At 37.2% G+C, this 12,857-nt stretch overlaps 1 protein-coding gene across 8 annotated transcripts in view; it reads right to left on the bottom strand.

The window, feature by feature from the left end:
* The window catches only part of ADGRB3 (adhesion G protein-coupled receptor B3), a 792,372-nt gene that overhangs the window by 396,087 nt on the left and 383,428 nt on the right, over window positions 1–12,857 (bottom strand). For all 8 annotated transcript variants that reach the window (XM_049895042.1, XM_049895022.1, XM_049895052.1 and 5 more), the window contains one exon: window positions 6,971–7,165. In XM_049895042.1, the coding sequence (XP_049750999.1) occupies window positions 6,971–7,165 (195 nt within the window). The remainder of the gene's footprint in view (window positions 1–6,970; window positions 7,166–12,857) is intronic.

Genomic DNA, 12,857 nt, shown 5'->3' with positions numbered 1-12,857 from the left:
TATTTTTCAGCTGGGCCTTGAAGGAACATGTGAAAGATTGGAAAAGGAATTCCCCATAACTGGCATAAGTAGAGTCTTGGATATCTGACAAAATCCCAAAGTTTGGAAAATAATAAGCCCGAAAGGAAAAGACTTTTGGAATATCTGTTCTACCAGTTTTAAAAAAATTACCTATATCTTATCATTCTAAGATATACCATCATACTTTTTTTCTTCTAAATTTTAGTATCTCAGAAATCAGGATTAGTCAAGAAATTAGTGGCATCTTAGCATCATGTCATGTTACATGCAGTATCTTTTCTTCTTAAAAAGAGGGACATAAAATAATGGTGTGTATTATAGTTGAGAGAGTCTAAAACTCAATGAAACACAATCTCATAGTCATATTCAGAGATGGGTCCTTTCAGGTGAGAAGACTGTGACTTTACGAGGAGCCTCATTTTATGACCCAGCAACTGAACAAAGCGAGACCAGGGCCTGCACTTCTGTATGAGGAAAAACTGGCACATGTTGCATTAAATTCCTTGCCTAAAGATCTACTAGGTGGCTAGTTTATGACAGTGAAAATCCCATAAATTATTTTCTTTGTCCTCCTTTTTCATTCATTTTTATTTTACCCTGGTCTATGTCAAGTTTGGAAACCCTGGTGGCATAGTGGTTAAGTGCTACAGCTACTAACCAAGAGGTCAGCAGTTCGAATCCACCAGAAGCTCCCTGGAAACTCTATGGGGCAGTTCTACTCTGTCCTACAGGGTCGCTATGAATCGGAATCGACTCAATGGCAGTGGGTTTGGTTTTGGTTTTATGTCAAGTTTATGGGATTAAAAATAAACAATGAAGAATTGACAAAAGTTATGTGATAGATATTTTTAAAACAATGACCCCTGCCCCCTCCCTCCCCCCCAAAAAATTATTGGAGTTGCTTATGTACAGCCAAAAATCTCATAGGATTTGTTTCCTTGGTTTGGAGGTTTCCAGTCATGGTTTCATGGGACATGGCAGTTAATTGGCCTAATAATATGTTTGTTTAGTGCTTCTGTTTTCCTCCTAGTTCATTATGAAGTGCCTGTGGTCTTAAAAGCTTGCAAATGGCCATCCAAGGTACAACAATTGGTCCCTATTTGCCCGGAGCAACAGAGGGAGAAGAAGAGTCAGGAATTAAAAAAAAAAAAAAAATAGGAGGAGTAAATGGAATGTGTGGTCAATTGCCTCCAGGAACAGCTGCCTCCTCTATCAGAAAAAGTGGATAGTGCCCGGCTACCACTGGAAACCCTGGTGGCATAGTGGTTAAGTGCTACAGCTCTTGACCAAAAGAATGGCAGTTCAAATCCACCAGGTGCTCCTTGGAAACTCTATCGGGCAGTTCTACTCTGTCCTACAGGGTCGCTATGAGTCGGAATCAACTCAACAGCAATGGGTCTGGTTTGGTTTTTGGCTACCACTACTGAACACTTTCATGAAAGATTCTATAGAAGGATTATGATCAAAAGGGGGAAAAAGCTGAACAGAATTGAAAATTCTTATGGAATACAGACTTTTCGAAGCCATGGAGGCTGTATGAACCCCTGAAACTATTGCCCTGAGATAATCTTTAAATCTTAGGCCAAAAATAACCCCTAAAGCCTTCTTAAAGCCAAACAATAGTTTAGCTTAACTAGTAAAGAATGTCTGCCTTGAGCAATGTCCACTTTTAAGAACTCTGTATATGGGATAAAATTGATAACAGCAGCTCAGAGGATTATATAGGAACCTTAGAGAGCAGTGAGTTTATGTTAATGGGGGAGAAACAACTTGGAAAAGGAGGGTGAGAATGGTTGCACAATTCAAAGAATATAATCAATGTCACTGAATTTTAGATGTAGAAATTGTTGCATTGGTGTATGTTCTGCTGTGTGTATTCTCAAAAGCAAAAATAAAATACATTATAAAAATAAATAAATAAACAATGGGTACATATGTATGCTTTGATGGTGGGCATAATCTTAATATGTAATAGCTGCCAAAGAGCTAAATGGCTTTTGGCAGACAGAGTAATAATAAATGAAGAGAAAGGGTCTTACTTTATTTAAATGATTGTCACTTATTAAAGTAACTGTGCCCATTTAAATGGAATTTGGTGTTGACTTAGCAAAGCAATGCTTTTGTGGTGCATATCATGAATTTTTCAATGAAATTAATGGTAAGTACATTTTTTTTTTTTACATATGAAAATCCACACTATAAGTTTTAAAATCTTAATTACCTTCATTAAAATCATTAAATAAGGAAAAACTACATACTGCCCTGATTTTTGAAAATGTGTGGGTTATATTTCGGCTTCCTATTTTTCTCAGTTGTCAGTGGCAGTAAATTATTGCTCTTAAATAATAAAAGAGGACATCTGGTCTAAGGTCTCCAAATTCAGGTTGTTATTGTTAATTGCTGTCTAGTCAATTCTGACTCATGGAGACTCCCATGAGTAGAACTACTCCACAGGGTTTTCAAGCATCTCTGGGTGGCTTCAAACTGCCAATCTTTCAGCTAGTGATGCTGTCTCTCACTAAGGTGCATAATTTGAGGGAACATTAACTTTATAATTTTCCTGATTCCTTAAGCTGAAAGCAGAGTCCCTGGGTGGTGCAAATGGTTTTAACGCTCAGCTGTTAACAGAAAAGTTGGGGGTTCCCAGAGGCACCTCTGAAGAAAGACTCGGTGATTTACTTCTGAAAAGTGGCCATTGAAAACCCTTTGTCAGTTCTACTCTGGACACACATGGGGTCAACATGAGCCCAGACTGACTTGATAGCAATTGATATTATTAAGTTAAAAGAGTGGTCTGTTTTATGAAGTTGTCAAGCCACACTTGTTTGAAAAAAAAAAAAAAGAAATAAAGAATGAAAAGGAAGAAAAACTTATCACCATGAAAAAGAAAAAAAATGCTACGAGTTGATTTGAGGGAAGGTAAAAATAATTATGTAACTTTAAAACATACAATTAAATATGAAGTTCCATGAGTTTGTTCATTTAAACCCACTTATAAACATTTCTCATGTCCTAAACTATGATTATTGAACAGATAAAGATGGCATTAAACTGTATATGAAGAATGTCTTGGTGAGATTTAGAAGCCTTGCTAAATGAAATTGTCCATGGATAGATTTCATCCAAAGGGGTGAAGGAATCTTACTTTCTGGAAATGATTATTAAATAGGAGTCATTTCAGCAAATAGAAGGACCTCATACATTGGGATGAATCATGTCAGTTAAGTTTGTGGCTATTCTATCTCCTTCAACAGTATATCAGATGGATCTTTTATTGAATCCAGTATTTCCAGCATTATTGGGCATTTTAGATAAAATGCTTTATACACGGCTACATATAAAGAAACATACTCTCCCTAAATATTTTTAGTTAATCTTTCTTTAAACTTTTCTCATCATTTCCCAGTGAAAGAAGGGATGAAAAACTCAGTGGTGCCTACATGATTATTAATTTTGTTATTAAAATTAATTTTAATTCATAAAACACTTGTTTAACATCCTCTAGAGTCAAAGTTCTGTGCTAAATCATGTTTGAAGGAGTGGGCTGGAGCTGGGCAGGGGTACAATGCTGGGTCAGGAAAGTTTCTTCCATTTTAAAGACTTACTTGTGAGTGCTAATAATACAAAATACAAAAAGAAACAGCAAAGAAGGTACTACTGGAATTCAGAAGCCCAGAGGACTAAGACATTACTTTAGAAGACTGGATGGACCAAGCCAGACTGAAAGCACAGAGGAAGGCAAAGATGCAAAGCCAAGAACATATAGGGCACTCAAGAGGCAGGAAATGGTTAATTTAGCTCATATATGGACTGTGAAAGGAAGAAAAATACATGCATGCAGCTGGAGAGATAGGTAACCGATGTATTACATAGTGCACTAGAAGCCAAGCTAAAGACTTTGGGTTGTCATTCTAGAAGCCTCGAAGCTCTGCTGAAGGTTTCTCAGTAGGGAGCTGTTAGAACAACTAACAGGACCACAGTGTATAAGATGATGGGGTTGTAAATAAAGACGGGAATGAGGCCATGGAAATAATGTAGGCTGAGGTAATTAGAGACTGAATTAGTATAACGGCAGTGGGAAGAGAGAGGAAAGAATGGATGGAAGAGGTGCTATGTAGGCAGCCCAGTAGGAAAGGAAGAGAAGGGAAAAGTCAAGACAACATTATGGTTCTAGCCTAGGGACTGGTAATTCTACAAAGAGAAATAGAAAATGCAAGAAAACTTGAAATTCAAGATGAGTTTAGTTTATGTCATATTAAACCTGAGGTGATAGCCAATCAGAAATGCCCAGAGCCCTTGGAAATGGAAGACTGAAATTTACTTAAGGTACAGGGAATGTTAACTAAGGTTACAAACCAGAGTTTATAATCAAGAGTAATGAAGACAATAAATGTATGAATAGTATATATAGAGTTCCTGGGTGATGGAAATGGTTAACATGCTTGGCTACTAGCTGAAAGGTTCACAGTTCGAGTCTACCAGGGATGCCTTAGAAGAAAAGTCTAGTGATCTACTCCGGAAAAATCAGCTATTGAAAACCCTATGCAGCACAGTTCTAGTCCCATACGTGTGGGATTGTCATGAGTCAGAACTGACTCTACAGCAAGCGGCCAGCTATAGTACATGTAGTTAACTGCGAAAATCTGAGTAAGAAGAGTACCCAGTTCTCTGGGATTTCAAAGGAGAGAAAGGTCAGATGGAGTTGGGGACTTGATGGTCTAGCATTCAGACAGACTTGCTGGAGTTGGGCTAGAATTTTGACAGGCAGAGATAGAAGAAAGAGTTCCACAAGAGGAAGGCATTCTATGTGTCAGAAAAGACACTAGTAAAGACAGTGAAATTATAAAATGCAGCTGCTGTTTGTGAGGGAATGACTAGGACAGCAATGTGCTTGGAACTTTGTGTATATAGAAGACTGGTGGGCTAGCAGTATAGAAATGGAGGAGCCCATTTCTCACTAAGCAAAAGACAACAAAATAATCAGCCAAATTGCTCTATTTAAGTCAGTCAGTGACTGTCCAAGACCAAGCACTTGCTTAAACTAATTGTTCATTGAATCAATGCGCTCTAACGAATAGCTCAATTAAAATACGTTCCCAATATAACCTGATCATCTCAATGTCTTAAACTTTACCACCTAAACTTTTTAAAGCCCTGTACTCTTGAGACTTAGAAGGGGATCTACAGATTACTTAGTGTAGCAGTCTACCTGATGTATGAACAGTAAATACAGTGTCTGATTTATATATATATATACATACATATATATGTAAATGCATATATATTTGAAAATACAACCTGCATTTTATGTCAAGAACATCGAATTTTATTTAATGTAAATGCTAATGAAAAGAAGTATTTCAGAACTGCGGGGAAAAAAAACTTGTTCTTTGCTTACTTTATTAAATTTTTAAAATTGGAAAACTTTTTCATTCTTTGTAAGGGGGAAAAAAACCATTTTCAAAATGCTAAAATAAGGGCAATCTTTTCATTTTCCCCTGAAGTAAAGCCATTAAATATGTATTCTCTGAACACTGGTAATAATACACAATCCCATGCTAATACTTCTCAGAGCAGTTACTTTCACCAGTAAGAAGTAATATATATATCTCTACCCACAAGTTGCTATGAGTCGGAGCTATAGGGTCGCTATGAGTTGGAATCAACTCGACGGCACTGGGTTTGGTTTTTTTTTTTTTTTGGGTTACCCACAAGTCTAGAAGCCCTGATGGCACAATGGTTAAGTTTGGCTGCTAACTGAAAGGTTTGCAGTTCAAACCCACCAGCTGCTCTGTGGGAAAAAAGACCTGGTGATCTGCTCCTGTAAAAATTACAGCCTACGAAACCCAGTGGGGCAGTTCTACTTTGTCACATGGGGACAGTATGAGTCTGACTGGGTGGCACACAACAACCCACAAGTCATGACCTTAGTATTATTTATGAATGATTCTAAAAAAGACTTTTTCTTTCAATAGCTGATTAAAATAAAACAAAGTCCCCCAAAATAAGAAGAAGAAACTTGCACTGCCCAAGAGAAATGCAAATAAAACTCCCAAATGAAGGGTGGGCTGAAAGAAAACAATACCTATCTGGGAGTCTTGCTAACCCTCTATTTTAATGAACTTTATGCAGAGATACAGGAAGAACCTTAAGCTGGAAATGCAGAAATCGGCTCAGCATTCTTGGCAGGAGTACATTTTAGCCTACAGCACAAAAGGGGTTAATCTGAAATGCAAACAGGAGTTGCATTAAATATGCTTTGTTTGCCATTCAACTAGCTTTGTTTTAATGAAAAAGGCAATACTGAAATACGATGAGTACTTAAACTTTATTATGGAAATAAATGTTACTCTAAAAGTCTTCCTTGACAAGAAGAATATGCTGTTAAGAGTCACTGAATTTCCTATTCAGAACAATTCTCTGTGTGCCTGATATTTTCAGGCAAAGGTTCTGCAAAATTAAATATGGCTTCCCCCCTTCTAAGAGCAAACCCCAAACAAACCTTAAATGATGAATTCTTTGCATGTTACAGTTAATGTGCTTTCATTACACTTAACGTACTTTTAATAGTCTCCTATGGCAAGATGGTGATATTAAATGTGAGACTAAAACATTCATGATACCACCTTGAATTTGCTATAGCGCCTTTTAGCTGAGAGCTCAAAGCACTTCATGTGTCTGATATTGTCATTCAGTATCTCCTTGAGGTACATTATCTGCATTTTATGGTTTGAGGACACTGAGGTGCGGAAATGACTAAGGGAAATGAGATCATTTCAAGAGCTCACTCTAAGCACAAACCGGATGTCTCCCCTGCACAACTGAGCATTTTCTCCTTTTTTTAGTCTAGGGCTGCCTTCAAGATGGTTGCACTAACTTCTTGGGACCAAAAATTGACTGCATCGTCTCTAGTCTTTTGTCTTTTCCTTCATGTGATTGTCTCCCTTACCTGGACACCATCAGATGCAGGGATGTAACTTGCCCTTTTAAACGTGTCTGTCACATTTCTGAGGATTTCCACGGACATTAGGAGATCGCCTGCATAGAAATTTTTCCTCTGAGTTAAATCCAACAGTGTCTTGGTCACCTGGGACATCCCATCACCTGCCAGCATTCGCTGCCCCTTAGCAAGGTGTTCTTTAATCTGTGATGGTCAAAAGAACAGAGTAAGAATATCAGAATCTTCATTACTGGCTCTCTACATATCTTGATCAAGCACATGTATTTACATTCACTCAGTCAACTTTAAAATAGTCTTAGAATTCTTGGGAGCATTTCAGAACTGTAAATTGTGTGCATCTCACACTCAGATGGGTAAACATCCCAGATGCAGAAAACTAATGAGCGTATACAGTTTGGCAGGCCTGACGGTCTTGCCAGTTCTAGTTCTCAGAATCCCCAATTCAATAAATTCGGAAAAATGAGTATTAAGTTAGGTTTCTAACTGAAGTAAACATAAAAATAGTTTTGAAAGGTGTGATCAAAGATGAGAGATCATAAATACTTCAAAATACCCATTTTTATTAACAAGCTGAACTTATACTTTTTGCCTTACCTCTTAATGTAAACACATCTTTATACAGCAACAAAAACAAAACTACCACAAAAACAATTTCAGCTTAAGAAAAGATCTCCAAATTTTAGGGACTACCATGGCATGACTGAAAGATTACTTTAGCTGTGTTCTAAAAACAAATAAATAAAAACCCAACAACCCTCAGCTAAGTCTTTAGCAGAACAACAGACTATTAAAGTGCAAGACTTAAATCAGTTTGATGGCCAGTGAAGTCTGCTGTCAATTTTCATATATGTTTACGTTACAGTTCAAGGGAAGAAAATCATCTTACTATAATGTGGAGGAACGGTAAGGTAAGAGTGGATAAAGAGATATCGATATCAAGGATCCATTATAATTTTGCTTGTTTACTAAAAGATTAATCTTCACCTTCCCATAGCTAAATTTGTGATAAAATTGACTCATCAAAAGTCCATAAGGTATATTGGTGATGGGTGCACAACATGATTAATGTAATTGGTTTTACTGAATTGTACATGTGAAAAATGTTGAATTGGCATATGTTGTGGTGTATATATTTTTACAACAATAAAAAAGAAGAAAGAAGAAAAAAGATCATAAAGCGATCAAGAACACCACAGAAAAATTAAAATATAAAGGTTAAAGTGAAAAAAGCTTAACCATCAATTTCTTATTTTCTGTTTCCATTAAAGCAGTGCCAACAAGTCCTTCAAAAATGACAAGCTTATCTAATCAAAAAGGAATTTAAAAAATATATTCACTGAAGTGTTATTTTGACACTTTAGATATTTTACAACCGTTATACTTTCCTTTAGTCTCTCACTTATTTAAAAATATTTTGATAAAATAAAAATCTTCAGAGACATACTCTAGTTTCATTGTTTTATGCTAAAAAACATATTTAAATAGTTTGTTTCTTCCCATGTTCTTTCATTTCTTTCCCTGTCTCCTCTCAGTGGAAGCCATCAGCCACTGACTGAAGTCCAAACAATTAGCATGGCATCAATGATCGAGCCCTTGCCTGTCTCTTTAGTCTCAGTGTCCATTTCTGTTTCTCTCTAAGTAGAAGTGGCTTTAAAGTATTTAATCATGATACAGCCACAGCACTGGCCAATCAGAAAGGACATCTACCAAGCAGAGTAGAAGAAGCCAGCTGCTTTGCCATGATAGTATATGCCGGGCTGAATCCAGCTCTGCTTCTAAGCTACTGATAACTGCTTGCAATTTTCTGTTCAGGTCATACATTCCATGCCTTTATGTTTTTGCACTGGATATTCCATCTTCCTTCCTTTCAGCACTTTTTCTTTATAAACCACTCAGCTTTGATCCTGATTCTTCTAATTATCTAAACAGAGTTAATGAATTCCTTCTCTGTACTCCTATCTTATACATACTTGGTTCTTATCACAGCAAATTATAATTATTTGCTTAAATATCTTTCTGGCCCAATAGTCTCTCTGATCCTTGAGGGTAAGTTATCTGCCTTATTTATAGCCTTAGCACAAAGCAAAAGTTAATGTTTGTTGGAGTAAATCTAGTTGTACTGAGTTATGTTCTAACTACACAGTTGTAAAAAAAAAAAATGGGATGGGTTTTGAAACTCAGCGGTGCCAGGGTTTAAATTTCAATTTCACAACTTATTAGCTATGAAATTTTAGCCCATTGGTAACTCAGTTTACCACTTCTCCTCTAAGATTTGATAAACATGCCTATATGGTAAAAGAGTTTTGAATGCCATTTTACTAATTCAAACAAACTCACACAAGCCTAAAATAATTAGCACAAGCTACTACATAAATGGAAACCCTGGTGGCCTAGTGGTTAGGAGCTATGGATGCTAACCAAAAAGTTGGCAGTTCAAATCCACCAGGTGCTTCTTGGAAACTCTATGGGGCAGTTCTGCTCTGTTATGAGTTGGAATCGACTCAACAGCAACGGGTTTGGATTTTTTTGGGTTACTGCATAGATGGGAATCTCTGGGTGGTGCAAAGAGTTAATGCACTCGGTGGCTAACCAAACTGTTAACAGAATGAGTGCACCCAGGGGCACCTCGAAAGAAAAGCAAGGAGATCTACTTCTGAAAAGTCAGCCCTTGAAAATTCTATGGAGCACAGTTGTATTCTGAAACACATAGGGCAGCCATGAGTTAAAATCGTCTCAACGGCATCTTTTCTTATTATTATTAATAGATGAAAGCTTCTTGCCTCACCATGACTTGTGTGCCCTACATGCTTTAGTTTTCAGAAACTTACAACCCTCTCTTCCTCATTCTCAGTGCTCTAGTCACTCTAGTCTTTTTGCTGTTCCTCAAACATATTAAGTGCAGGCCTCTCTCAGGGCCTTTGCACTTGCTTGTCCTTTTGACTCGTCTTCCAAAAGAGATTCACATGGTTTAAGTTTTTACCTAGATGTCAGCTCCCTCAGAGAAGTCCTACTTGACTCCTTATGGTACTCTTGCCATTCTCAATCATCTTAGTCTACCTCATCATGCTTAACTTGACCAGACATCGCGCCATGTATCTCTTGGCTTATTCATTTTCCTGCTTCCGCATTAGAATAAAAGCCTTATAAAGGAAGGGTCTTGGACTATTTTGTTTACTGTTATATTCCTGTCTCCTAGAGACATAACTCAACATACTGAATGAATGAATGAATTAAATGAATGATTGAGTCAATTTCCTGCTATGCTCGCATAAGATCTGAGGATTAAATCAGACACACTTGAGAGTTTTCCTAACTCACTCATAACACAGTCCATAGCGAACATTAGTATCAAATACCACAATTGCCACAGAGTTGATTTTGACTCATGGTAACCCCTTGTGTGCTGGAGTAGAACTGTGCTCCACAGGATTTTCAATAACTGATGTTTTTGGAAGTAGGTCACCAGGCCTTTCTTCCCAGGCACCTCTTAGTGGACTCGAGCCTCCAAACTTTTGGTTAGCAGCCAGTGTATTAACTGTTTACATGACCCCAGGACTTGTGTCAAATAGCATGAGATTAATACTTAAAGAAACAGTGTAGCTTCTAAGCTGGAAAGTGTCTGGTTCAGTAGGTGGAATATGAAGAAAGTTCTGAAGAGTAATGAAGATAATAGGGTCTAATCTAAAAAACGAAAAAACCCTAAAATTCAGCCTTTAGGTTTTTGCCACTGATACAGATCACAGCTGTACCACTCAAAGCTGTAGAAGACTTAAATTTTTCCCTATTAGGAACAGAATGCAACAATGGTTTAGGAAAACAATACCTTATTGCTTCAAATCAGGCCTTTATTGATTATTTTGGTAATCCTTACCCATGTCTGTGAGAGATCTAACTTGTACAGATCTAAGTTATCCTTCCTCTCCAACAAAAGCATCACGACACTGACTTGAATCTTGAGGAATAAAGCATGTAGACATGTTTTCTGTTTGTAATAAAAATAGGTACAGAAGGCGCTGAATGGCACCTCGGGGTCAGCACCAAATCTGGCCAGAGTTAGTAGTAAATTAACGTCATTGCCACCTGACAGCTGCTTAGCAGGCTTATGTGGAATGAGCTATTCTCAGTCCAGCTTTTAGCAGACAGGTGTCTAGATCACACCACCAGCCCGCACAACTGGTACTAATTAGCATCCTTCCTGGTATGTCAGAAGAAAGCATGCAGAGCAAATATATTGCAGTATTTTTACACGCTGGTGTGGACGATTACTAGCATGTATAAAGTGGCTACAGAGTGTTCGCATAAGACATATTTCCATCCACAACATATTTAGTTCAAAGACAATTTCTACTTTCTCGATCATCCTTTCACAATACAGGCACACTGTGAAAGTTCTTTCCTTGCCTCATGTCTACGCTTTCACTACCTTTATCTAGAATGGCAAATCCACTGCTAGGCTGTTTGTCTCTTCTCTAGATTATGAAGTACTTGAGTTCAAATTGGGCTTGCTCACCTTACCTTTTCTCCATTTCAAACTGTCCTTTACCTGCATTCTACCCCTCCTCCTGTATTTTTATCTCTATGGAAGAAGTGTCGTTCTTCTTTAAGATAAAAAAACAGTTATCATCGAGTTGATTCTGACTCATGGCGACCCCATCTGTGTCAGAGAAGAACTGTGCTCCAAAGGGTTTTCATTGGCTGTTTTTTTGGGAAGTAAATTACCCAACTTTTCTTCCAAGGTGCCACACCACCAATCTTTTGGTTAGTAGCTGAGCTCATTAGCAATTTGCACCACCTGGTAGCCCCCTCCTTTTATGATTTTGAATAGAATCCCTTCTTCATTCTTGCCCTCTCTCAAAAATATAGTCTGATATCATTTACCTTATTTAAATACCAACTTCCCATATTTATACTCCCTCTCAACTACTGTTTTCTCTGTTTCTCTTCAAAATCAGTGATGATGTAGGCATGAAATCTGGTTTCTACCCCATGACTCTGTAAGTTGTATATTAAATTTGCTAATTACGTACTTTCTGGAAATTTTGCTAGTACGTTAATTTAAAGAGCAGCTGGAGTCATAAAACCTGTGTTTAAATTGTGGTTTTACTGCTTACTACATAGGACCACTGAACAAATTATTATCTCTCTCCCAGGATCATCAGACTGATTCATCTGTGGAAAGAAGCAAATATCACATGTTTGTTATTATGAGTTAATACAAGGATAGAGATTAAAGCACTGGATAGAAAACTTAGAACATGGTTGATATTCAGGAAATGACTTCCCTCTCTTTTCCTCCATAACTCCTCTGAGTACTAACTCAGTAATATTTCTCACATTCAACCTTTTTACCTATAGACATGAGCTGGATCTTGGTTCATTCATCTCACTCATTATAGTAGTCTCCTAACTTGTCTCACTGAGTCTTCCTCTGTGCCAAACTATGCTATCTTTTACATTTCTGAACCTCTTTCCCTGCTTAAAAAAACAACAAAAAACAGTACAACAAAAATTCCTCCAATTTCATTTCAAATAAAAACAGCCTCAGTAGTTTGATTCATAAGACCCTTCAAATATGGCCCCAACTTAGGATTCTAATCTTTGGTCTCACCACCTTACTTTATCTACCTCAACCCTACTTGACCACTATTTCTATTTGAACTTCTGACCTTTTGGCTAGCAGCTGGGCTCTTAACAATTGTGCTACCAGGGCTCCATTTCTATTCAGTTAGTGGTTATTTCACTCTTACTATTCCATCTTTATTGCTATTTATTATTTTCATCATCTTTTTTTGAATTCTTCAAATTGTCCTTACAATTATTATTACTGATTTTTAAGATAATAGTATTTGTAACCAGTCTCTTTATTAACTATTGC

Source organism: Elephas maximus, chromosome 1 (genome assembly GCF_024166365.1).
Source record: "Elephas maximus indicus isolate mEleMax1 chromosome 1, mEleMax1 primary haplotype, whole genome shotgun sequence".
Lineage (NCBI taxonomy): Eukaryota > Metazoa > Chordata > Mammalia > Proboscidea > Elephantidae > Elephas > Elephas maximus.
Note: the sequence above shows the minus strand (reverse complement) of the source record. Positions and strands in the feature narration are given on the sequence as shown.